At 39.5% G+C, this 25748-nt stretch overlaps 1 protein-coding gene across 4 annotated transcripts; it reads left to right on the top strand.

Moving 5' to 3' along the window:
• The first annotated feature begins 262 nt into the window (after positions 1-262).
• GPD1L (glycerol-3-phosphate dehydrogenase 1-like) lies at positions 263-25430 on the top strand. Of its 4 annotated transcripts, none has more exons than XM_010562418.1 (8): positions 263-369; positions 5993-6170; positions 7549-7689; positions 11598-11736; positions 12906-13018; positions 20648-20881; positions 21301-21407; positions 24678-25430. In XM_010562418.1, exons 2-8 carry the CDS (start codon positions 6063-6065, stop codon positions 24772-24774), a joined length of 939 nt encoding a protein of 312 aa, XP_010560720.1. In that variant the 5' UTR covers positions 263-369; positions 5993-6062; the 3' UTR covers positions 24775-25430. The 4 variants fall into 4 exon arrangements, with proteins under 4 accessions (XP_010560720.1, XP_010560718.1, XP_010560721.1 ...); XM_010562416.1 differs by lacking the exon at positions 263-369 and adding an exon at positions 405-521; XM_010562419.1 differs by lacking the exon at positions 263-369 and adding an exon at positions 1128-1151.
• Positions 25431-25748: the final 318 nt, after the last annotated feature.

Genomic DNA, 25748 nt, shown 5'->3' with positions numbered 1-25748 from the left:
GCTTTACTACTTGATACGTTGGTTCCTCCACATCTGGGCGCTTCACAGACTTACTCCGAAGCTATTCAGCGCTGCTCCGGCCCTAGAAGAGAGCAAAAGAGTTTTGTTGTGACGTATATGACTGAAATGTGTGGTATTAGCCGAGTAGAAAACAGTGACAGTAAGGATATGGCACAGTGCCAGCAGCACTGCCACTTTTGGTGCGGGGCGCCGCCCCGGATGGGCGGGGCAACCGCTACCGCCCGGCTGCCGTTAGCCTCGCCCTCCATGGCGGGAGCCCGCGACGCCCCCACAGAGCCGGCAAGGGTGAGGGAACGAGCGACGCGGTGCGGAACTACACTTCCCGGCAAGCCGCAGGGGCGGAGGGAGGTGAGAGCGATCCCCTGACGGCGGAGGCGGGGGAGCGTGAGGCGGTCTCCTCACGGAGCCCGTCGCCGCGGCCATTGGCAGGGCGCGGGTGGCGCTGCCATGGCGCTCTCCGCGGCGCCCCTCAGGGTCTGCATCGTGGGCTCGGGGAACTGGTGAGTGGGGCGGCAGCCCTGAGAGGGCTGACACCTCGGCGGCGGCCGCGGCCTGACCTTCCCTGAGGCTGTGCCTGCCCGGGCCTTGCTGTCGCTTCCCGCGCAGCGCTGTCCTTCCCCCGGCCCGCAGCCGGAGGGTTTCGCGCCGTGGCCGCGCTCCCCTCGGGGTGGCGGCGGTGAGGGCAGCCGTGCCCCGGAGGCGACGGCCCCGGTGCCGGTGGTGAACCACGGTGTCGCCGGCAGCTGCTAGCAGGGCTCGGTCTGTGGGGGACTTTTGAGCGCGCTTGTGCCGTACGGGTGGGCTTCTCCAGCCCTCGGTCTCCCGCGGGGGCAGAGGTACTGCCCTGAAGTAAACGGAGGGAGAAGCGGCAGAGTCGAGCGCCCCGTTTTGGCGTGCTTGTAGGCACCCATCTGTTCTGTGAAGAAGTTATTTTGGGATTATTTTTAACCTGGTGTTTGTTGTGTGGTGTGTCCGATGTCAGGTGGCATAGACGTTAAAGATACTGAACATTTTATCTTTTTTTTTCAGCAGGTCATTGCTAACTAAGTGCTGCCTGTAGGGCTTCTGTAACAAGTCCACTTCTCTCCAAAAGTGTTGTTCGGGGTTTCCTGTGTTAGCTGTTTTCCAAGGTAGTTCAAAGAAGAGTTGCAAGACACTAGGTTATTTGAAATACCTTCTCTTTTTCAAATTGATTATGCTGAGGCATACTGAAGGCTTGAGACAAGGTTTTATTGCTGCATCTATCACTAACTTATAATTAGACTTAAGTAATAAACTCACGGTTGTGTCCACTGAAAGCAATAGATTTACTAAAAATTTCTCTAAGGGGAGCATCATGTTAATAATCCTTTGTCTTGCTTGTTCAATTTCTCTGCCATTCCTGATCACTCTTTTTACCCTGGATCCCTATTTGCCAGGAATAAGCTAAGTACAATGTGTTATATAAATGTATCTTCACAGTTTGTCACTTTAATTACTAATGCTAAGCATACATTATTTCTGATAACATTTTGGTTTTTAAGACTAAATCTAAATTCAGAGGACTTTGGTGTAGAGCAAGGTACCACAGTTTATTAAACAAAACTTAACAGCCTTTTGTCAAGGTGATCTTATACTTGTTGCTCACGCCCTGCCCCCTCTGTGCAATTAGCTTTTGGTGCTGTTTTGCATAGTTAAAAATATCAGCAGCTGCCAAGTTGTGTTTTTCTTTGTGATGGCTTGTTCAGGGAATGGCTGACATTTCAGTGCAGCATCTCTTGCTTTCCTTGCACTAGCTTGTAAGAGGAACTGGGAGATTCTGTGCCTTGCAATATGTCGGAAATGATGTAGTTAGACATATCAATCTTTTAGGAGTATTGTTGCCATTCTTCCATGCTTGAAATCTAGCAGAAAGTTTTGCAGGAAGTTTGACTGCATTTATACTTGATTCACTGTGAAACACACTTGCAGAAGCAAAAAGATATGTAGATATTACCTACTAGCAATAACCACATGCATATATATTTTGTTTTCACCTCATTGGATCAGTTTAATAACAAGAAAAGCTCCTGCCTAACAGGGTGGATATTTGGGTGGCAAAATGGCCATATCTGTGATGCTGAGAGAAACAGATAATGCTATTATCGGACATCAGCTTTTTTTCTTTCTTTTGGGGATAAATGTATTCAAATAACTGGTAGCTTATTTCATATTTAGTAGCAGTGTGGCAATTTTTTTTTGTAGCAGGAAAGCAGAAACCAAAGCAATAAAAAATATTAAATTGCAAATTATTTGATGTGCAACAGTTCTCCCATCCCCAACCCCCTCTCCCCCGCCACCCTGAGTGTTTCTGAAAACAGTAATTCTTGGAGAGGTAGATGATTTCTTCCTCAGAGTCCAAGGGATGACAAACACCAAATCCTGACCACAAAGAGCGCTGTGGTTCTAATACATGCAACCATTGAACTAAATAGGACTTAATTTGAATTGTGTACCTATGTGCATTTAAGTGCCTTTTTGAACTGGGGCCTGTGGTCCTAAAATGGAAGCATTTAATGCTCAAAAGCAGGTAAATAGAAAGAAATTGAAGCATTTATATACATCTTGTCATTGATATTTTGGGGTTATATATTTTTGAAGCCTGGATTACTGGAGTGTGTGACTGGTGTTGCCTGAATTGTAAGCATGTAAGTAGTTGAACTGAGTGACATCTTTAGCAGTTTGGAGACTGTGGGGTTTTGGGGTTCTGTGCGAGATGATTCTGTCCCACAAGTGCCCAGTAACTGTATGGACATCTTTGCCTTCTCACAGCCCTTTGACCTATATCTGGGGTAAAAAAAAACACTAAAGGAGCTTGGCACAATAGTGACTGTTTAGAAGGGTTGAGCCAGTCACCTTGGATGATAAACTACTTCCAGTCAGACTTGTTTGGTCGGTTTGCTAGGGGGAAGGTCACCCTAACAATGAAGTTGACTTGGCAGTGGTCACTAACACCTGATGGAAGATCATGGTACAGGACAGATGGCTAGCAAGGCACTGAAGAGCAGGAGCTGTGCTTTTTGCTGGCCTTGCCCATTTAGGGTTGCTCAGCTGCTGGATAAGTGATTGTATTAGGATCTTTAAGACAGGGGATAAAATAAGCTTTCTTGAATGTGAAGAGCGTATACCTTGGGAATATGCTTTGAAGCTTCAGGATTCAAGGACAGTGCCCAGATTCAGTGAAAGCACTGCAAACGCTGTCTTGGACATGTACTATAGCCTGGTCTTCTGATAACACTTGCAGGGCAGGTGAACAAGGTGTGCATGGCTGGAATTTATCCCTGTCTGTTTTGCTAGAACCAGTTGTTAATTAATCTGATGGCCCAACTTTAACAGAAACTGTAGAGTTCAGTAAGAGATGGGAAGTTACCAGAACAGAGGGGTTCATATGGCTATGAACTTGCTGTAGAAAAATAGGAGGTAAAACTTGTGGCTTAACTGAGGTGATTTTACAGGGACAAGTGGTAGAGCTAGAGTTAATGATATTGTTTGCACTTGCATGTTGTGACCTCCACTGATGCTGGTATCAGGGCAAGTTTAGGAGTTTCTGGGTTTTGTGCTTTACTTTTAGAGTGATGAGGGGAAAGCAGACCAACTGTGATATACTGTAACAGTAAAGGGCAGGAGACAAAGTGGGTGGTCTTGCTCAGTGAGCATCAGATACAGTTTTTCAGAGGTGTTAAATAAGTGTATGTGATTGTACTTGGGTGTACCTTTGATATTCGTTGCAAGGAAGAGAACTGCTGTTTAGTGTGCAACTACCTTGTATTACTTGAATAGCATTAACCATCCCTCAGCGCATGTCAGGGTTAAGGTTTATGAGGGGATCTTTCACTATGTTTTTTCTTGTGTAACTGAGCTGCTGCGGGCACCAAGTCTTGCAACCTTCCTCGCACTAGAACTGTTATGGCTAGGAATAAATTGGAAAGAATTCCCATTCCTTTGCCTTGTGATGTGTCAGGAGCATACAAGACAAGCCAGACATTCCAGTAAATTATTTCAGAGTACACACTGAGGAGTATTAGGGCACGGAAGAGAATATAGGCTTACTTGTTGGATTAACAGGTGTGGGGAGCTGATATTTCACCTTGCATAGAGCAGTCCTAGACTCGGTGTCTGTTGTTTGACCTTGCTTAATTCAGTCCTGCAACAGTTGTTGCGACATAACCGGAAATGAGGAACCAGAGAAGCCAGTCAGGAGAATCTTCCTAAATTCAGGAACTAAGACTAAGCAAATCTTCACTTTTTTCATACAACATTCAAAGGCTGAGAAGAAGACAGCTAAGGCATTTAAGTGTTAAATAGTAATGGAATTAATGTCTCGCTCAAGTAGTACACGCTGCCAAACTTTATGCTGGCAAACTTTGAAAATCCCAGTCGGTCAGTTGCTGAATCAGTTATTTCTGTCTTTCTCTATCAACCCTAAGCACACAGAATGTGTAGTGAAGTTCAAAACTGAAGACAGTGATTTGCCGGGATCCAGACTTTGTATATAAATCTGCAGTAGTAAATGTGCTTTTGTTCAAGGAACTCAAAGCACTTTCTGAGGAACACATACCTGTGTTGTGTTGAATGTGATTCATACTGTTTCTGTGGATCTGAAATTTGGGGGTTGAGCTGGTGAATTGTCTACCATTGTAGTGGAAAACACTCTGTGTGCATGCAGATCTAGAATATGAACTTTATAAGAGATGCCTGACAACTGTGGCTTCTGTATCACCTCCTGAACCCAGGGGAATTTGTAGTGTGTGAAGTGCTGTTAGAGAAACAAATTCCAGTCTTTTAAGACATACAGTTTTATGGTTTAACTGAAGAAGGTTTACTTAGGATACTATATTTTTTTCTGCTACTATGTAGAAAGTGACTTTAGGCCTGTGATAGCACACATCTTTAATATAGCACAATGAGTTGTGCCATATTAAAAGCTCTTGAAGCAGAATGAATCTACCTGATTTAGTTGCCAGCTGTGAGTTTATTACAAGCAATGTCCATAATAAATTTAGGGGAGTATGTAAGTATAACTAGATTTGAAAAGTTCAAGTGTTCTTACCTGCTAATAAAGTGTGCAGTTTCCACACATGCACACATGTAAGCCTCAGAGTGGTGACTCCGTGTATTTTTATCACATCTTTCTAAATTTCTTTTTTGTCTGTTTTCTAAGTTATCAGTAATTATGAAGCTGCCTTCTTGTCCCAGGAAAGGAAGTTAGGTTAACAGCTTTTATAAAATTGCATCTTTTTCTTCCATATAGCATTCAGGCTAGGAATGGAAGGGAAAGTTAGATTTGTTCCTCTTCTTGTATGTAGCTTCAGTAATTCTGATTAATTTCATTGTTGCTTAGAGATTTGAGTAGTAAAATTCATCACCATCCTACAGGTTTCACTGTGTGGTGTTCCTGGGGAGAAAATGAGGCTAACTAATGGAATTGTCTGCCTGCAAATTCAGAGGATGCCGTTGCAACAGTTAAATTCTGTGAGGTTGGCGGCATAACCATAAAGCTTATAATTTAAGCAAGATATAAATGCTTCTTGGCTTTAAATGCATATCCGTATTGTACAGTAATTGATGGGTCAGTCATCTTAGCAAAGAAAGCTTCCTGTTTCTTAAAGGTGAAAACGATCCATTTTTTTAAAATTGAGTATGTCACTTTTACCACTGCTTTGAAGATATAATCTATTTGATTTGTGGAAATACGGTAACCTAAACTCTCACTGGATAGGCAATAAGCAGTCATGTTTTCAGTAAATGCTTCAGTCCAACCTACTCTAGATGTATTTGAGAGAAAGCAGCAGGTGTGAATGACTGGTGTATTTTTCCACTTGTTTTAGTAGATGAAAAATGCTACTTAGTAACTGGTCCAATAACCTGTGAATTACTGTTTATTTTAAAGACAATCTCTTTCTTTTAGAGCAAAATCATAATTTTTTTAGAATATTTGTTTTCTTTCCTGCAGGGGTTCTGCGGTTGCCAAAATAATAGGCAATAATGTAAAAAAATTGCAGAAGTTTGCTTCCACAGTGAAGATGTGGGTCTTCGAGGAGAATATTAATGGAAGAAAACTGACAGATATAATAAATAATGAACATGAAAATGTAAAATATCTCCCCGGATACAAGCTGCCAGATAATGTGGTAAGGCTCAGAAGCTAAATTCTAGTTATGGAGCAGAGGGAATATTGCTCATGCTGTGAATGGAGGTAGAAATTTGTTTTGTTAACACCTTTAGGGTTTATAATATTTCAGACTGCATGCTATTTTACTGATGAGAGATCAGAGATTTGAACAAGTAAAATTATGCAGTTATGTAGGTAGGTAAATCCAACGCACCGTTCCCTTTTTTTTTTTTTTTTTCCCCCGGCTCATTATTGTCCGTATGTTACTTCAGCTTCTGTATAAGGAAGCAAATGTGAAAATGAGGGCTAGATTAACAGCTCTGACCATACCCATTAAAAAAAAGAATTTGGCCTCAACTTTGGAAGGGAGCTGGCTGGTCAGTGAGAATTGAAGGGATTTCAAGTACTCTGAAACTCTTAGAAAGTATTACAGGATGAGAACTAGAGTATTTCTCAAGCAAACTGCAAGCCGTTGGCAGTTTATCTGGTTCTCAGTTGTGTTTCAACTATGTGCAGTCAGATCAGCATATTAGATGTGGCATTGCCAGGGCAAAACAGTGGGACTCCACATCTATTCTGTGTTAGTCTAACATGATGGTGGGTGGGCAGGTTGTGACTCTGGCCCCAAAAACATTATAGGAAGAGGCTGCAGAAGCTGACAGTTCAGTTGAGTTTTTGGCTAGGAAAAACATGAATCGCCATGCATTGCAGTTTTCTCTTTAACAATGACACTGAAATCCCATTTCCCTAGCCTTCAGCAAGTGTGGCGTTTCTGCTGTCCACTACCTGCTCATTCAAGTCAAATGCTTTGTACAAGTCCAGGTAGATGGCATCTGTTGCTCTTCCTTTATCCACCAATGCTGTAACCCTGTTGTAGGCCACCATATTTGTCAGGCACGATTTGTCCTTAGGGAAGCCATGTTGGCTGTCACCAGTCACCTTGTTATTTTCCATGTGCCTTTGCATAGTCTCCAGGAGGATCCGCTCCTTGATAATAATATGATAATATTATTATCATATTACATATTATATAAAATAATAAAATTATAATAATTTATAAAAATGATATTATTTTGTCAAAGAGAAGGCAGCTTCTTATTTTATGTTTTCTTACTCAAAGTACTTGTTTGAATGTTATGGAACATTTTGAATTTTTGTGGCACTAACCATGCTGGTGGCTGTGAAGATGCCCCTTTCAAGACATAAACCAACTTGTGTGAAAGCTTAAATTCTTCTGCTTTTCTGGGAAATTTGTTACTGCTTATTTTCCATGATGAAGCACAGTAGTCTGTAGCATTCAGTATAAGACCAAAATGTGCTTTTACTTATCAGATAACACTTGTGTGTAGTGTTAATTTTAAGAAGTTATGTGGCTCTTCTCTCCCATAACTACACAGGTTGCTGTCCCAAACCTTAATGAAGCTGTACAGGATGCAGATTTGCTGGTTTTTGTCATTCCTCATCAGTTCATTCATAAAGTCTGCGATGAAATCACAGGACGAGTACCCAAGAAAGCGCTTGGTATAACTCTCATAAAGGTATAATAAATACTATGCATTAATAATAACCAGGAATGTGTCAAGGAATCTTCTAAAACAAGATGGCTTGATATTTTGCTATGAAAAGTCTCTTTGCATTATTCACTTGATTGTTCCATTAAACCTTTCTAGATGTAAGACTGGAATTTGTCTTGGTCATTAGTGGATTGTTATGAAGTGTTTTATTTTAGGCTAGCGCTTGCAGGAAGAGCAAAATGGGCTTTTCATAAGACTTCTAAAAAAGAAAGAGGGAGTGAATATGATTTGCACCACTGAGCTTTCCAGTCTTTTATTTGTTGTTTCCAAACGCATCATTAGATGAAGAACAGAGTGCAAGCATAATGCTTTGATTGTTAACGCACATCCCACACGCCAAGTTGATCATTTTAAGAACTGCTGAGAGAATTTCATGTGACTGAGAGGATAGTGCTCTTGTTCATGTCAAGTATTACATTGCAAGAAGAGAGTCTGTTCAGCATGGTCCAAAAGGACAGTTTGAGCATAAGAAATAGGAGAGGCCAGAGGTGCAGGAAGTGTTTCACTGGTGTGTTTGTAGTTTTGGTGGCAGGAGAATTTTTAAATGTGAATGAGCTTCTTCCTGCCGCCCCCCGCCCCGTGTGTTTAGCTGCAGAGAATAAGCTATTGCCACAAGGTTTGGAAGATTCTGGTTTGTTGTTGCTTTGTACTTAGTTGAAAGCAAGCCATTTTCTCAGCACACATTCCCTTGTTCACTGTCATTTCTAGAAAATGATACATTTATGGATCTGTGCTCAAAAAGAACAAACCCCCCCCATCACTACTTACTGCGAGCTTGTCTCTTTAGTTTGGCTAACTAAGTCCATCAAATCTGTATTGTTTTGTCAGTGCTGACCTGATGTATTGCTGAGATGTATGAAAAAGTAATGCTTCCAAGTGTACTTGCTGCATTTTGTAGAAAAACTTTTCATATTGTAGAAGGATAAAATAAGGCAGTGTTAAAAGAGCTGAATGCATAGCATCAAAACCACACAACTGTCCTAGATGCCGGTAAGTTTATTGCTTTGAAGTTGTCCATTTATGCTTCTTTCTTCTGTAAGCTCAAGATAAACTTTATTCTCCTTTAACTTGCTAAATGTGATTTATGTTCTCATGTCCTTAGTGATAGGAATAACTCCAATGAAATCGGTGCAGTAAATGAGGATTTATGTCAGCATATCTGAAGTCAGAGTCTGGGCCTACATTGCTGTGGGATTACTGCTCTGGGTATTGATTACCAGTGCTTTAATGGAGTGTTGATTAATGGCTATGTTTAAAAAAAAAGGGGACACACACGACACTTAGCTTTAAAAAAAAAAAATCCAAACCCTGAACAAATAAAAAAAAAAAACCAAGAAAGCAAAAAGCCCATACTTAGTGTAGTGTAAGTAAAATAGTGACACTTGCCATGCAAAGCAGAGTTGATTACTAGGCAGCTTCCCACTGTCACATTGTGACACCGCTTCAGTAAGCGGTCTTTCAAAAGAAATAGTGTGAGGCCTCTTAATTTTTTTGCAGGAGAATGCAAAGTGTATGTTAGCTTTTATGAAAAGGTGTAACTGTGCATCATTAAAATTATCATTTAAGAAGAAAGGGCAGAGATTTAACACCATAATGAAACTAAGTAGTAGAGGCAGGAATGCATTCTTTCCTCTACTTCTGCAGCTTCTTTATGCATGCTGTTTTCATCAAAGTCATATTTTTAGTGGTCTCATTATGCTCAACACTGCTATTAAAGTGGCTTGTGTTAACTTTGGCAGTTAAAAGTGCAGTTCTGCTCTGCAGAATATCATTAGTGGGACGTCTTGTTTCTGTTCTTTCTAAATTTCTTGGCAAGTTAGCAGTGTGTCATCTTTTAGTCTTTTTTTTTTTTTTTTTTTTGCCAGTCTAATCTTCAAGCAGAACCTATGTCTGATAATAAAACTGAGTCTTTGGGAAATGAAAACATTTTTCTGCTGATAAATCTGCATTCCCATTGAAACATTGGCAGCTGTGTTGCTTTACCTAAGTTCTGATCACTGGTGTCTATGAAAACCTAACAAATCATTGTGTAGGTGTGGGGGAGGAACTGTATACAACTTACGATGTGGTACAGCAGCAAGCACAGGAAGCAGAGTAGGTGGAGGTCATTCAAAATAGTCTTCAGGCAGCTTCAACATCAATCTCATTTTCATCTACGTATATATGGGCCCCAGGGACTGCTCTGGCAGGCATGTTAGGATGTAAGCAGTAAGACCACCAAATTGGACTTGCATTGCCTGGGGATCATTGCTACCCAGTGGAAATTCGCATATGTTGGAGCCTTGGTTTTGGAGGGAGGGAGATGTGTTTGTTTTTTCTCCTGTCATCTATCATTCAGTATTGGATTTAACTCTACAAGAAACAGGTGCAGTTCTCCTTGACTTTGTCAGAAGTTGCATCTGTTTCATAGCGGAGCTGAATTTGGCACCTACACCTCTCTGATCGCCTTTCACTGGGATGAATAATTGTTGTGTTCACATTTTTGGAGTTGTTCGCAATCTGTGCATGCTTTTCTGTTTATTAATTGCTTACTTAGGAGGAGGGGCCTTACAGTCATTTTGTGGGGACATTATTAACACTGTGAGGGAAAAATACAACATGTACATGTGTGCTTGCTTTCAGATTCTTTCTGTATGGCTCATTAAAGATGAGAAAGCAGAGCTGTGCATTAAGTGAGACAGATTGAAAAAATAATGCAGAAATGCAAGCACTAGTTTAATTGGCTGGTTTTATACAGGCATTTCTGCATGTCTCTTGATTGCACCATGTTATTTAAGGAATAGCACCTCTGATGTGTGGAAATGCAAATTACTGCCTGCCTGAAATGTCACTACTGGCAACGTACAAGTGTGTGTGTGTGTATATGTGTATCTGGAAGTAGTAGAGGATCACACTGCCCTTTTGCCTTTAAGTCATAATTCAAAATTACCAATCCCCAGAAGTACCAAATCCCCAACATTAAAAAGTAGTACTGTATAAAAGGTGGTATACTGTGGGAAAGAAAGACCATTTCGGTAGCTTGTCTGCCATGTCCCTGTTCTAAAAACTCAAAAGGAGTCTGCATTTTGCAGGCTAGAAGAAAAGGGTTTTGTGAGAAGAAAGTGCTCTCATTTGGAGTTCTTGGTTCAGGCAATTCCAGGTACCAGACTCTCTTCTCCATTGCAGCATTAATCTCTGGGGTGATCTTTTCTAAAGTCCTATTTCTGCCCCTACTTTCACACTTTCTAAAGAGAGCATTATAAATACAGATTAAAAATATCCTTAGAAGTTAAATTATTCTCAGTTGATCAGCTTTCTACATATCTGTGAACAGCTGTTCCATTTGTAGCAGTATTCAAAATGATTACACTGGGTTTCTACTAGTAAACTGTTGTTGGTATTATACACAAGGGGATCTGTCTCTGGTATTTCAGTTCAGATACCTCTTCACAAAACAAGTTATTGGGACGCCATTTTGTGAGTTTTGGTGCAATTTCAAATCCAAGTGGAGGCCTGATTCACAACTGATGGATTGGTGATGCTTCACTGGTTTTAGTAAGGATACACTGATAATAAGCAGCTGAGATTCTGAACTAACAAAGCTGAATATTCAGCACTTCTTAGAATCAGGTCTTTGAGCATGGAATGAAAACTGTTACCATCACCTAGAGTTTAGTCCTAATTCTTTAGGTGCTACCTTCTATGAAAAGACGAGTGCTTGGAGAGGTCACAACAACAGCAGAAGTTTCACCAGTAGCAAGCCTGTCATCTCTAGTCTCTATCTGAATAGGCCTTCTTGCACTTCTCACCCATGAACAAGACTAATTGTGATGTGCTTCTCTACTGTATCTAATGAATGACTTTTTAGTAATTCCGTTTAATGTTGGCTGCAGGGAATAGATGAAGGCCCGGAGGGACTCAAACTGATCTCTGACATTATTCGAGAGAAGATGGGAATAGACATCAGTGTGCTGATGGGAGCTAACATTGCCAATGAGGTGGCAGCAGAGAAATTCTGTGAAACCACAATAGGTACTGTTCCAAGTAATAAGAATGTTTAAAACATGCTCCTGTCCTCACAGTTGCATCCCAAATAGCTCAAATTTTATCATTTTTTATCAGAAACTGTTGGGTTCTTTTTATTCTAATGTTCAATTTCCTAGAATGTTTATACTTCCAAAAGTACTAGGACAATACCAGGAATAGGGGGAGAGGGAGGAGTGCAATTTTACCTAGTCTCACTAGGGTTATGACCTTAGCAGGTGAAATACTAAGGATGCTTTCTGTCACCCTCCACATAACAAACTGCTTTATTTTATTACTGTGCTTAAGATTTTTCTTGGGTCTGCATGATTTTATATGGATAAATGATTATATATTCTGTACTCCAGCTCAGGTGTTATGGTCACAGACAGTACCTTTATGCATGTTTGGGTTGTGGGGTTTTTTAAGGTATCAATATCCTATTTTAATTTCTCAAAATAATTAGTTCCCCCAAAAGCCAGACATGGTTTTAGTTCTGTGTTGATCTCTGCACACCTTTGCAGCACAAAAATGTGCCTAGTCTTGGATTTCAGTGTCTAGATAGGCATGTGTGTGTGTGTATACACATACAGGTAGTCATACGTAATAGCACAGAGTTCATGTTATTTTTTCAGTGTTAATTTTTACAGTTTTGTGCATTTTTAGCTTTGTAAACTCTCATTAACAGCTTTTGCATTGAACTTATTTTTGAATGGCTGAATTGCCTCTTAGTGCTTAGAAACATCTGCCAGTGGCAGCATGCTCAATTAATAAAACTTCCTTGACATGCGTTTATCAGTGGGTATTCTTCTGGAATGCAGGCCTTAAAATAATTGGTAGAATTGCACCTGCTATATTTTTAATTCACCTTTGTTTTATTATAAACTGTTCTTTTTAAAGAGAAGAATCAAAAAAAGAATGTAGAAAATTAATGGAATTGTTATTTAGAATCTGTTGCTGAGCAGACAATGAATTATGAAGAAGTCCAGAGTAACTCAGTGCAGAGCTTTTTAAGTGCAATGAAGACATGTCCATAGTCACTTAAAACAGGACTCTGTTTAGGATGAATATAGAACAACCGTATCTCTGCTTTTAAGTATTTTGGCTTGCACAGAAAAGGCTAAATAACACCCAAATAATTTATTAATTTTTTAGCCTTCCTTTCTGTCTCTCAACAGGCAGCAAAATCTTGGAAAATGGCCTTCTTTTCAAAGAACTCCTGCAAACTCCAAACTTCCGAATAACTGTAGTAGACGATGCAGATACGGTTGAGCTTTGTGGTGCTCTGAAGGTAAGATTAACAGGCTGCAGTTGGTACACAGATGGAACAGTGATCCTTGTAGAAGAAAGAGGGTATTTTCATTTAAAGAATTAAGTTTATTGTGCTTTATGTAGTATATAAAACTGCTACATAACATTTCTGGAAGAACCAGATGGGAACTTAGGGAGCAGCATGTTCTGAGAGTTGGCTTTTAGACTCTTGTTTCACCATCTCCCAAGTTCTCTTTCTGCACCTTTCATGTAGCTTACACACAGTCATGAAACAAGTGTTGATTTCATCTAACTGGTCAGCATATTTCTAAATCCATCTTAGATCCCTTTTTCTTTTTGCAACAGTGTGTTCACAAAAAGAAAGGGAGAAAGAAGTTGGCATTAATCCTTTGTGTCTGTTGGCAAAACTATTCCCTTCTTCATTGACTTACACAATGTGAGCATTCTTATGTTTTGTATTTTGTGGACATACGCTGCGTAAGATTCATGTGGATAACCACATACAGAAATGACCTGAATAGGAAAAAAGTTATTTTGGATAGTTACTCATCTGGAATTTTTTTTGGTAACAAAATTGATGTTGACAGGAAGCAAAGGCTAGCTTAAACATACTCTTAATGCTATTTTTTTCAGGTTAATTTACAGGCCATTTGTGAAAGGAAGGCATTAGTCGCTTGGCACCTTGGCCAATAGTACTTTAGTTATCTGATGCCTATCATGGAAGATAGGTGATCTGATGGGTGTAGTGGTTTAGTAGGTAATTTGGCTTGCTTTTTTATTTTTTATGTTTTGGATAATTATTTTGTATTGCTTTGTTTTCTCTGTTGAAATTATTTGTAAACTACACCATTCACTTGCAAAGCTACCATGCTAATGAATGATGCCTTTAAGCTAAGGAGTTCTGATTCCTGCTCAGCGGGAAGTAGATTGATAGCTATAACATAATTTTTGGCACGCTGGTTTTCTTGATAATTTTGTCTTGAGAGCTATCATACTGGAAGTCCTGAGAAGGTGGAGGCCATGGTCTGTGCATTGGGCTAATGGGATACGCTTTGGTGTAACATGCTTTGGAGTTACTGTATTTATAGCAGTTTCTCAAGATTGTGGAGCTCATAATTTTGCTCCACAACCATTGCTTTAAAATGCTGTGGTGATGTGGGAGGTTAGCATGTGTATAGACCCATGAAATTAGTCAAAAAGTTTTACAGATTTATTTTTCTTTGAACTCTGTTCAGCCTGAAGTTTTCTAGCTAGCTTAAATTCTTGCTTGATAAAGGAGTTCTGTCCCAAGTAATTTTTATTCCAGATAAATCTCATGAAAGGGCGCTAGAGATTAGTGTACCCATTAAACTGAGCAGCTAGTCAGCAGACACTCAAACTCCACTGTAAAGGTCCAAGTCAGGCAAGATACCAGTATCTCTTTGGAAATGCAGAAGAATTTAAATAAATTGTTGTTCTTGACCTGGAAAGATGCTGAGGTGAAACTTCCTTATTTTCTTTGTAGTTCTGTTTTGTTCTTCCCTCCTGCTTCATTATTCATCCTATATCCTGCAGACTGAACTCTATAGTTGCATTTCTAAAAAGCTGTATATATTCTGTGTGCTCTGGTCATTTGGTTTTGATTGCAGTATAATTTGTTAACTGAGTTGAGACTTCCAAAGAAATGCATGGTATGAGCTCTAAACAAAAAGCAAATTAAGGCTAGATTAACTTGTTTAAAAATACTATGGATTTCTTGCCTGATTAAAAGGCATGAACTGGTATAAAGTGGCATAGATCAGTCATACTAATATAGATGATGGTTTTTAAACATATAACTCTTCCTTAATCTCAATGAAAATTTAATTAAAATAATATTTTTAGAAGTAATTTTTGATTTAAAACCCTTTCTAGTTTAATCCTAAATTTGTACTGACAGCATGTAAATAATTTCCTGAGCTGTTTTTAACTCAAACATTGCAAAATTTTATTAATGCATTGGGAACATGTATGCCTCTGAAAGAAAATGAAGAAGCTAAAATTAAACAGATGGGTATGTTTTTATTGCCTGTGCAAAGCAAAATGCAAAGTTCAGATGTGAATAGTGAAAGGTAAACCTGAGCTTTTTTTCTTAGAAGTTGTACATTCTTATTATTAGGAGAATTGTTTGCTGAGGGTAACAACAAGCACTTTCCTTTTTTATGATTAATCTGATAATCTTTGTAATAAAAGTATGAAAAATAAGCATCTTTTCATGTGATTGTTTTTAGGGAAAGACCTAAAGTGTAGCTTCTGTCAGCTGACAGTTACTTTATTAAACTTGGAAAGTTACTTTATGAAAAAGTAGTAAAAATTAGCATTATTTAACCTCCTGGAAGGAGGAAATTCCTATTTCAGAAGACGACAGTGTCGTGTTGTGTGGAGAGACAGGTATAAAAAGAGAGGTTCTACTGTCTTTCTATAGCAGTGCCAATTCAAAATGTCAGCAGCGTCGCTGCAAAGTATGGCTTAGAGGACAGAAGTAAGCAGGCACACATGCTAGTCCAGACTGTCTTTTTGGATGTGGAAATAGTAAAAGCAACTCCTGTATTGGCATTTAAAGGATGAGAAATAGTACACTATGAGAAATAGTATATTCTCCCAGTTTCTGCATTTTTCTATAAATACCAGCTTGGGAAAAGGAGACTTTTCTGGTATTTCTGGCATAATAGACTAGATCTTGTTAAAAGTCTATACTTAACCTTGCACTTTATTTCTGCAAGCCTTTGTAAGGAGGGAGGATTTTCAATGTGGATGCTTGCCTAAAGGTTGGGAAAAACACAGAGAGTGCTCAGAGCACAGCTTTCACTTACAATAATGATAATTTTAGGTTTGAAGTCTGTTTTTTGATACATATTTGCATTCAGACTGTAATAATAGGTATTGCAGCTGGGTGATCATGAAAGAACATGTGCTTGATTGCTATTTATGTACATATACATATATGCATATATATTGAATATCCACTTCATTTACTCTATTTATTTTTTTGTGACAATGGGCTGATGGAGATGTACTGAAGTATAGAAATCAGCACAGTGAACCTGCAGTCTTGTGTCAGCTTGAAGACTGGCTGAATAGGCAATGGCAGTCAGCTTACAAAATCTGATGATACTGAGGAAGAACAGCTGTCTACAGTAACTTGTTGGCTGTAGGAACAAAAAGTGCTTGGCTTGTTCTCAATCAGGATTTTTTTCTTTTGAGGACTGAAGCACATTTCACATTTATTTGTTGACCTTTTCTAAGGCTAGAGGTCAGAAATAAACAAACTTCAAATTTAGATAGTTCAGTTTCAAGGTGTCCAGTTGGCTTTACAGGCAGCCTGACCCAAGGCCACCTACAAGTTCCAGCTGCCATTTGCCAGACGATGAAGGGGCCTTCCTAGGAAGCGCTTAAAGGTTATGACACCATGGTCAGAGTAGTACGTGCAGCGATGCATACATATGGATGTGCTCCTAGTTGCTGATGGATGTGATACTGCAGAGTAGCACAGACCCAAGGTTATCACCTCTGAGGTGTCCTTAGAGTCCTTAGTGCCTGTGCCGGTGTGTGGTCTTACAATCAAGCAGCACAGATGTGAGGCAGGGCTGAGCTGGTGTATGAACCTAGCAGCATACTTGAGAGGCAATATAGATAGACATCGGTAGCTGCATTCTGGCATGTAAACTGTACTGGAATGACTTACCCAGTGCAGTGGGGGCGGGGGGGGGGGGGGGGGGGAGGGGGGGAAGAGGTGGGGAATTAATCTCGGGATATGGCAAAATGGCCATGCTCCAGGTGTCTGATATATATGTTCAGGGATCTGGAGAGTTAAAAACCTTCAAGTGGCAGCAGCCAAGGATCAAGACAGATGTGACAGTTACTGTAGGAAGGAGAAGGAGCAGCAGCTGTGGTTGCCTTTCAGGTTGCTTCAGGCCCATCTCTAAATCTTATGGCTCCAGCTTAGCCTTAAGCAAAGAAGTAAGAAGTATAATGATGATTTATTGTTTACCAGGTTATGTAACCTAGCATTATTACTTACAAAGGTGGTCTTGCAAAATGTGTTTATGGCAGTCACTGTTGGATAGTCAGTCTAGGTATTGTAGAAGTTGATTGTGGTAATTACTCTTTCCTGAGATTAAGTGGAAATGAAATCCATTATTTACATTCAAGTTTGCCAGGAGCAAGCAAGCAGTTTATGCTTAACCTCTCTGACAGTCCTGCTGATACTGTCTTTGATTTGTTGAGTCTTCATTTGACCTCTCTCAGCCATGATGTGAAGCAAGGAGCTTCTCCAAGTTCATGTGTAAGCAGGAGGGAAAGCAGGCTGTGCTGAGCTGTGACAGTACCTCAAGGAAGTCTGGACATCCCAGGTAAATTAACATTTCTGCTTAGTTCTCTAATGATCCATTTAATTATGGAGAGGTAATGGTTGCCTCAGAAATGGCCTCTGAAGCTGTCTTTATGAGCATTCCACAAACTTACTGTAAACAGAGTAGGACTGTAAATTGGATATTTCTGAGCACTGACTGTGTAAGAAAACAATCTGTCAGCAAAGTCTGCAGACTTGTTAGCCTTGGTTTCTTGGTCATCTATTGACCTTGCATTTGTGACCTCTGGCATGTTTGCAGCAGGTCATGTGCAAGTAAAAGACACTTTTTCTCATTTGTTCTGACACACACTATGAGCACTGCCTGGCATCAACATTTCTTTTCTGGAGCATAGCTTCACTATCCCAGTGATAAAATAACTGAATCCAGTCCTTTTTCATGTTCTAGAATAACTAGGACTAGGAGTAACGCCAGCTTCTGGATACCAGACCAGCTAAAGACTCACCTGTTAGTGCAAAGTATTTTAGTAGCTTAAAACTGTATGCAATATAAAAACACCCTGTGCATCTTGCTTACAGGATGCGTGCTTTAATGTAAAAAGCTGTTAATGCCAAGATGGGGGAAATGTGTTTGCTCAAGTGTGAAGTGGTTTTGAGAGCTCTGAATCCCTCAGGCCAAGAGGACCATTGTGTTGCAGTCGTTTTGGGGTTGTTGTGACAGTATTTTTGAACATTTGGAACAACAGGTTTGTCTGTAGGCTAAAGTTGTCCTTGCTTATTGGGCTCTCAGACCCCCATGTTGCGTATGCAAATACAGTCAGTCTTTGAGCTCATGGAAACACGGGCTCTCTCCTGTTGCACAAATGTATGCCCATTGCATTTGCAGGAACTCATGTAACTTCAGGTGTAGACTTTGGCAGTTCAGGATCAACCATATCAGATACAGAAAGATGTTTTTGCCAGATAGATACGTGATTCTCACCCCCCAGTCTGCTTCTCAGAGGATTGCTATACTGCTAGTGCTGTTAAGCTCTTGTGTGCTAATTCGTGTTTTGCTTATGCATCTTCCTGAAACAAACTCAGCTTAGTTAGTGCCTGCACCCAGAGATTTCAAGTACAAAGCTGCCTGTTTTGGTCTTGTTTTGGACTGAAAGATGACTCAGTCTCAAGTTTTGTGAGTTTTTTTGTTGTTTTGTTTTAAAAAGGAGTGGCTCGTCTTTCAGTAAGGTGTAACTTTCAGTGTGGTATAATTCAGTTCTCTGCAGTGTGTTAGACATGAGAGAGTTGTCATAGATTCTTCATGGACTTAAATGAAACCAGATGGTAGACCTTGCAAATTCATAGTTGTGGCCTGAGGGTTATGCAGACCAGGATGTAACAGTCTCCTAGGCGTGGCTGTGTGTTCTAGAGCATAATCGGTTGTCTTGTTTCCTCATTATTTGCAAACTATGTGTAGGAACATACAATGGGGACATTGTACAAATGAGGAGCTTACTGTTTCAGAGTTAGACTCACAACTTCCCTTCTTCCCTACCACATTTCCTCAGAAGTAACTAGTCTTGGTATGACTTGCTTAAAACATTATTTCTGTTGCTCCGAGGAGAAACATTGCAAAAGGTAGAAGTAGACAACAGAATACCATAGGCCAAATTGTACTGTAAATTATGATCAGGTAAGCTGCTTCGAAGTGGGAAGTCAAAGCAGGCAAAGTTGGAGGGAAGGGGAAGCTTTAGTATTGGAGTGTTCAAGAAGTATATGGAAAAAGCCCGGAGGTTGTTCAAAAATGTTTTAGTTTTCAGCTGAGCACTAAACACTTGCAGACTTCATGTATGTGTAAATTCCATTTAAATGGATTATCCCATCTGAAAACTTCTTAAACACCTGTTTGACTTCCTCTTGTTTTGCCACCAAATGAACAAATATTGGAGGTTGCTCTGGGAGAGGCATCTGATAAAAACATACCTTGACTGAATCACCACAGCCAAGATTTAAGCCAAAGTGATCTAAAGTACCAGCTTTAAAAGTCTGATCATCTTTTGCTGCTTCAGGTCTGATGTTGAGATATCTGTCTGCAATTTTTAAGGTCACCTTTAGACCTCAGCTAGCTGCTCAAAAAGCAATGCGTCATCCTTTGACCTCATTTGATTCAGAGTCATGTAGCCATGACTGGCCACATAGCACTGGAGCTGCCTGCAGTTTTTGGTTCTTACAGTCCAAAAAACAAAACAAAACTGGCAGTTAATCAGCTTGCTTTAACTAGCAGCTCCTGACTGTTGCTGTTTCTTAACCAACAGTTAAAGTTGGTTTGGTTGTTTGGTTTTTTCCCCTGCATCGGGTGCTACATTAGGTGCCATAATGTTGGTTCTCCTGTGGTTTCTGTTGCGGTCACTGCTGCTATTGTTGCATGCAGAAAAGTATTACTACATCTATTGCTTCCTTGTTCGCTTTATCAGTACATCAGAATGCTAACTTTTTTGGAGTGTTTTGGGGTTTGGTAGGGATTGGGGTTTTTTGGTAGGGGCAAACTAACCATGGCTAGTCGCTGAGTCCCAGGCCAGAAAATAGCTTTTATACTCACATCACTCAATCGTCTCTCAACTAATCTCTATGTTTGTAAACCAAAGAAGGGACTGTATGGCTGATTGTTCATGAAGAAACAGCACACTCTTTGTAGAAGGCTCTCACCAGGTCTAAGGAAAAAAAAAACGCAACATTTTTTGCTTAGGAAAGGTCTTTTGGTGTAATGAACCTTCTGGGAATCCTTGATAACTATTACTGTTATAGGAACTCTGCATACTTGAAAGGGCTGAATACTACTAGCTTGGCTGAATTTGGTCCCTTAGCATATCAGCATTGAAGTCAATAAATGTTTCTTACATTCAGTATTTAATCATAAAGAAAATAAATGGATAAAGGGGCTGTGGGATGTCAGTCTAACTTTACCCCTACCTCAGGGCAGGAACAGCTCAATCTAGATAAAACCTTGTTTGGGTGTAGTGTAACCCATTTGTTCTTAAAGATAGTCAATAATAATAGCCTTACAGCCTCTGGGGCAACTTGTTCCAGAGTTTTAACTATGTTTTTATCATTGGAAATACTTAGTAATGTAAGGCTTGTCATCTTTTTTTTTTTTTTTTTTTAAAGGTTATCCCATAGACCTCAAAATCCCAAAACCAAAAAAACCCAAACCAACAACCTAGTCTTACACTAGTAAAGTGTTTGCAGTTCTTAAGGGCATCTGCACTCTGTCTTTTGGTGTCTCCTAGGATTCTGTAAGCAATAATTGACTCATTTCCCCTTTGTTTTTTCTCTTCTCATTAGAATATAGTAGCAGTAGGAGCTGGGTTCTGTGATGGCCTTTGCTGCGGTGACAATACCAAAGCTGCTGTTATTCGCCTTGGCCTAATGGAGATGATTGCATTTGCCAGAATTTTTTGCAAAGGACAGGTGTCTACTGCCACTTTCCTGGAGAGCTGTGGAGTTGCTGATCTCATCACAACATGTTACGGTGGCCGGAATCGACGTGTAGCAGAAGCGTTCGTTAAAACTGGAAAGGTACCTTATTCCCTGGGTGAAATCCATTGTTGCAAGTACTAGCACTCCTGGTTTGTTGGAGTAATAGTACAGTTATCTGAGACATGCTAGCTGTACTGAGTGAGTACCCTTCTCTTTCCTCTCATTTTTGAGAGTGTTACAAGGCTACAATGAGTGTAAAGGTGTTAAGAAGGAAGGCTGATTAAAAAAAACAAACTCGAGAGATAAGATGTTGGGAGATGCAGATTTAAGAAGGAGAATATTTACAAACAAGAATATAGGAGAATATTATATATGCTCACTCAAGGTTGCTTTTGAGAAAGGAAAAACCCTCGGTGACATCTTTTTTTTTTTCCATCCCGATGGTGTTGTCAGGCTTATGAAAATTTTATCATAGCTCTGCTTTTCTTCCTTTATTTTTTTTTCCTTCTGCTGTTTAGTCTATTGAAGAATTGGAGCAAGAGATGTTGAATGGCCAGAAGCTGCAAGGGCCACAGACTTCTGCAGAAGTGTATCGCATCCTCAAGCAGAAAGGAATGCTGGAAAAGTAAGAACAGATGAAGCATGTTCCGCATACCCCTTTTTTATCTCCATAATTCTTTCTGCGTATTTGATCTTGATATCTTCATGAAGGTAATAGACAAAAAGAAAATCACTGTAATGAGAGTAGCTTAATCCCCAGTTAAAATCACAGAGAGAAGTGAATAGAACCTCAAAATGCTACTGCTGTAGATAGAGCTAATATTGTGACGTTAAATTTGTGAATGTGCTTCTGTTTGCAGAATATATTATTGCCTTCTGCTATCACAGAAAAGCATGTGAAAAGAATAAAATATGTGAAAATAGAAGCTGAGCTTCCTATAGAGACTTGTGAAGAGGTTGTACAGCTCATTTCATGGTAGTAACTTCATTACTTATCTTCAAGGAGAGGAGCTTTGTTATTAAGGATCTGTATAGGTGATCATCTGAATAGAGTTGCTGCTCCTATCCACATGGATTCTAGCTTAGATACCGCAGCTCTGTTTCCTAATGTGAATTCCAGTTTGGTCGAGGATAAAACCTGCTATTTGTTTGTGTAGGTCAGGGGTTTTTTGTGGTATGAAATTAAGCAGGTTGTCCTGGCTCGTTCATTTGTATTCAAGTCACAACATGTATGATTCCTAAAGCCACACACACAATTGTCTCCTTATGAGATTAAGGATATTGTATCTATCTGTTCCTGTTTGTAGAGGGGGCAAAATCAGAAATAAATGACTGCCAGTCAGAAGACCAAGCATTGTTACTTTTTTTCCAAAGCGGTTTTAAAAGTCTAGTTTTAATGGATCAGCTGCATTAAATTATTTATTTTTTAACATTATCTTTGGATGTAAGGCACCTAAGTCTATCTCTGCAGCGTACAGTAATTCAGCTAACTGCAGAAAAAAAATTAATTAAAATGTTGGCTTCGGTCTTTGCGGTTTATGATTCCCTAAATGAGACAGGATGCCGTGTTTGGGGTTTTTTGTTGGTTGGTTGGTTGCTTGCTTTTTTCCTTGTTCTATGTTACAACAAATAGAGCATATTATAGAAGATTTTGGTTGTGTTTTTAATGAAAAATGTGAAAACAGAGAGTTGCCAATTTGTTTGGTATACCAACATACATGTGTCAGTTCTTCATAAAAGGTCTCATTCAACAAGACTTTTGAAAGCAACTTTCAAAGTGTTTTTCAAAAACTCTCCTGCTACTGCTTTAAAACACAAAACACAGTAAAACAGCCATGGTTTCAAAGTGAAGAGGTAAGACTCTAGTAAGAGTAAAATTTCATACTCTTATCCTACAAAAAGAGTCCCAAGGCTACACAGAAATATGCAAAAGTCAAAGTTCAGTAGAAAAGCCTTGGTGGCAGGGTTGATGCCTATTGATATTTACAGTGCAATTCGTTTTTTCATTTCAACAGTTGTAGAACTAGCCCTATTAATATGCTCAGACATAAGATGCATTTGGAGTTTGCTGGCCCTGAGCCTGCAGTCAGCCTTTGATTCTGCTTTCCCCATGTGAAGCGTGGCAGACCTGTGCACAGCAGAGTAATGTTCTCTGTGATAAACAGCAAGACTTATGTATCAAGATGTGGTTTGTAGTAGTGGTACTCTTCACTGAGAAGTAACTGCCAGTACTGTATCTAAAGCTGTGTGAAACTTGCTTTTGCTTCAGAAGGTTCATGTTTTGTGGCCGCCTCTGATAAAATCTCACATAGGCATAACAAATTTTATTTTAGTGCATACATTTAAATTTTTATGGTAAAAGCAAATTCAGCCCACCCAGCCCAATATATTCTACAAAGTGAGTGATAATTGAGGCTTGTTAATAGATGCAAAAGTCTTCGTGTAAATTTTTTTTCTGCATATTTCCTAGTAAGGAATTTTGCAACATAAACAGTGTAGCACTGGATTTGAAAGAGCAGCTATTTTGCTATTGCTGCTATTTTTTTCTTGTTGTCCACAGAAATAAATCAAAAGAAATGGACGTGCATTACATAGCAAGACATTAAAATGCTTCAGATGATAAAAATGAAATTCTACATTTTGAATTGAGCACTTCTAATAAAAGCCATAGAAACAATGGTCTGAATTCACAAGCATGTCCGTTCCCCCACTTTTTTTCCCCAGTAACACAAAGTATTCCATTCAGCCAGGTATGAATCCTGTATCTGCCCCTGAGAATGCAGTAGTCACCATGCTGTAATGATACTCCTGAATGGCTCATGGCTTCTCTTGTGACCTCTGGTTCACTTTGAGGAGTCTAGTTCAGAGCTATGTGGCGACACCAGAATAACTTCAGTATAACGCATTATAGCAGGGTGTATGGGCAAGCACATACGGTGCTCAGTACTGGTTGGGGGTTCTGCTCAATGCTGCATTTGTGCATTACAGATACAGCTTTAGAGTGACTGATGGGACCACTTTCCTGAGCAGAAAGTCCTAGTCCAGATGTATTCTGAATCACTCAGAAATTAACTATTTCAACATCTCCAATGGTCCTTATTTTTTATTTCAGTCAAAATAACGTAGTGTGTTTGGTCAAAATTTATCAATATAAAAGGCCACACTGAAATGGCATATTTATTTTAGTGAACAGACAATTAATCCCTAAAATTCACCAGGCTCTGTATGAAAATGGGACTTGTCTGGCTGTCGCTGTCCAGGATGGACAGAAAGCAGATATGAATTTGCATAGTGTCTTGGCTGTAACAAGCCTGCAGATTATCAGAGAAGCCTGAATAATTTGGGGGTTGTTGGAAACGCGACCAATTTAAAAAAGAAAAAAAGAAGAGATAGAATTTAGTGTTTCAAAATCCACATTTTATTTTGGTCTCTTATTAAAAACTTGACCTTCAATTTCTTCTTGAGTCTCTTTGTGTCATGTTCTGTAATTGTATTATCAAATTACTGCTTGGAGGTAATGTATAACTGGTGTGCCAGTCATCCCTTTTAATCATAGATGAGTACTGCTATAAGAATGTCAAGGAAAGATGCAAGTATTTTTAATTTTTTAATTTTTTAGATAACTTAATGGTTGTGCCATACATAATGAATGTTGCAGGCTCCATTATAGCTAGCTAGGCTTCTGAGAGTGACTCATTTTAGAGATGTGTGTAGGTTCTGTATTTATCCAGTGCTTTTCAGCCCAGCTTTTGCACTTGACAAATACTGAAAGAAATTGATTTTTCAGTCTCTCTCTTTTCCCTCCCTCTCCTCACCCCACTTTATTTCTTTCATTTAAGAAAATGTTACAGAATAAACTTATGCTGCGTTTGCTTTCCCCACCTTGTTTCCTCAGGTTTCCACTATTCACTGCTGTGTATCAAATCTGCTATGAAGGGAAGCCTGTCAGAGAGATGATATCCTGCCTTCAAAGTCATCCAGAGCACATATAAAATCAATCAGGCCATCGTACTAATGCAGCTTTCTGCCTTTCAAATTTATATCTGAGTTCAAGTGGATGTATCATTAAGCTTCGTTCAAAGCTGCTCACTAGGCAACAGTAACAAGATGAATGTCTCTGAATGGGTATTGGTTTTTGTTATACAGCCTAGTTTGACATAGCATGTAGTGTTGGCTTGGTGATTGTTGTTTTACTGGCTAAAATACAGCTGGTTTAAGACACGCAATGCAAAAGTTGTCCTACATACCTAGTGTATATACACAAGTGTACTTTGTGTGTGTTCCTACACCATTAAACACAATGTGTTGTTGTCTCTTATTAAGGCCTAGTCCAAAATCCACCAGACACTGTGGGAAGAATCCCACTGGTTTTGATGGAGACTGAATCAAGCCTGTAACCTTGAAATATTAGGAGTCTTTCTATTAGAACTTGGTTTTATTCCGTATACACAATGAAATTTTAACATTTTGCATGCTTAACATTATATTAATTTAAGCAATATTAATGCAAAACGAGTGGTAGCAGTTATTCAGGGGGCTACAGGGATATTTTAATGAACTCTGGTGAAAAATATTTTGATTTTTGAAAGTCTTTAAAACTGTCAGACTATTTTGAAACAAATTTCTAAGTGAATTTAAAGTTTTTAATTACACTAGAGGAGGATCATTACCTCCCCTTCTGTTTTTTAATCCTTGTATTTTTGTATTTCTCTGTTTCTCCCTTGCTGTTCCCAGGTGCTAGGCTCTTCTAAAATCCCATTCCCCAAAACAAGTGGGAGATGTTGACCTGGGGATTCTGAACCCTGGAGCCTAGGGTTCATTTTAGTGTTGTACCTGTGGTCATTCTTCACTGGTATTGTTTGGTGGGTGGGTAAGGATATTCTTGGGTATCCACTGCTCAAAATTGTCATGCTGTGTTTCTAGCTTAACCATCAGCTACAAAGTGTTGCACTCCACGCAAGACTTC

This window comes from Haliaeetus leucocephalus, unplaced genomic scaffold (assembly GCF_000737465.1).
Source record: "Haliaeetus leucocephalus isolate CR32 unplaced genomic scaffold, Haliaeetus_leucocephalus-4.0 Scaffold159, whole genome shotgun sequence".
In the NCBI taxonomy this organism is placed as follows: domain Eukaryota; kingdom Metazoa; phylum Chordata; class Aves; order Accipitriformes; family Accipitridae; genus Haliaeetus; species Haliaeetus leucocephalus.
Note: the sequence above shows the minus strand (reverse complement) of the source record. Positions and strands in the feature narration are given on the sequence as shown.

Bases quoted from the DNA above. Each gene is read 5' to 3' on its own strand.
- GPD1L (XM_010562416.1), top strand. From the start codon at position 469: ATGGCGCTCTCCGCGGCGCCCCTCAGGGTCTGCATCGTGGGCTCGGGG. The intron at 11,737-12,905 runs GTACTGTTCCAA...GTCTCTCAACAG, and splicing joins ATTCTGTGAAACCACAATAG to GCAGCAAAATCTTGGAAAAT. The intron at 13,019-20,647 runs GTAAGATTAACA...TCTTCTCATTAG, and splicing joins AGCTTTGTGGTGCTCTGAAG to AATATAGTAGCAGTAGGAGC.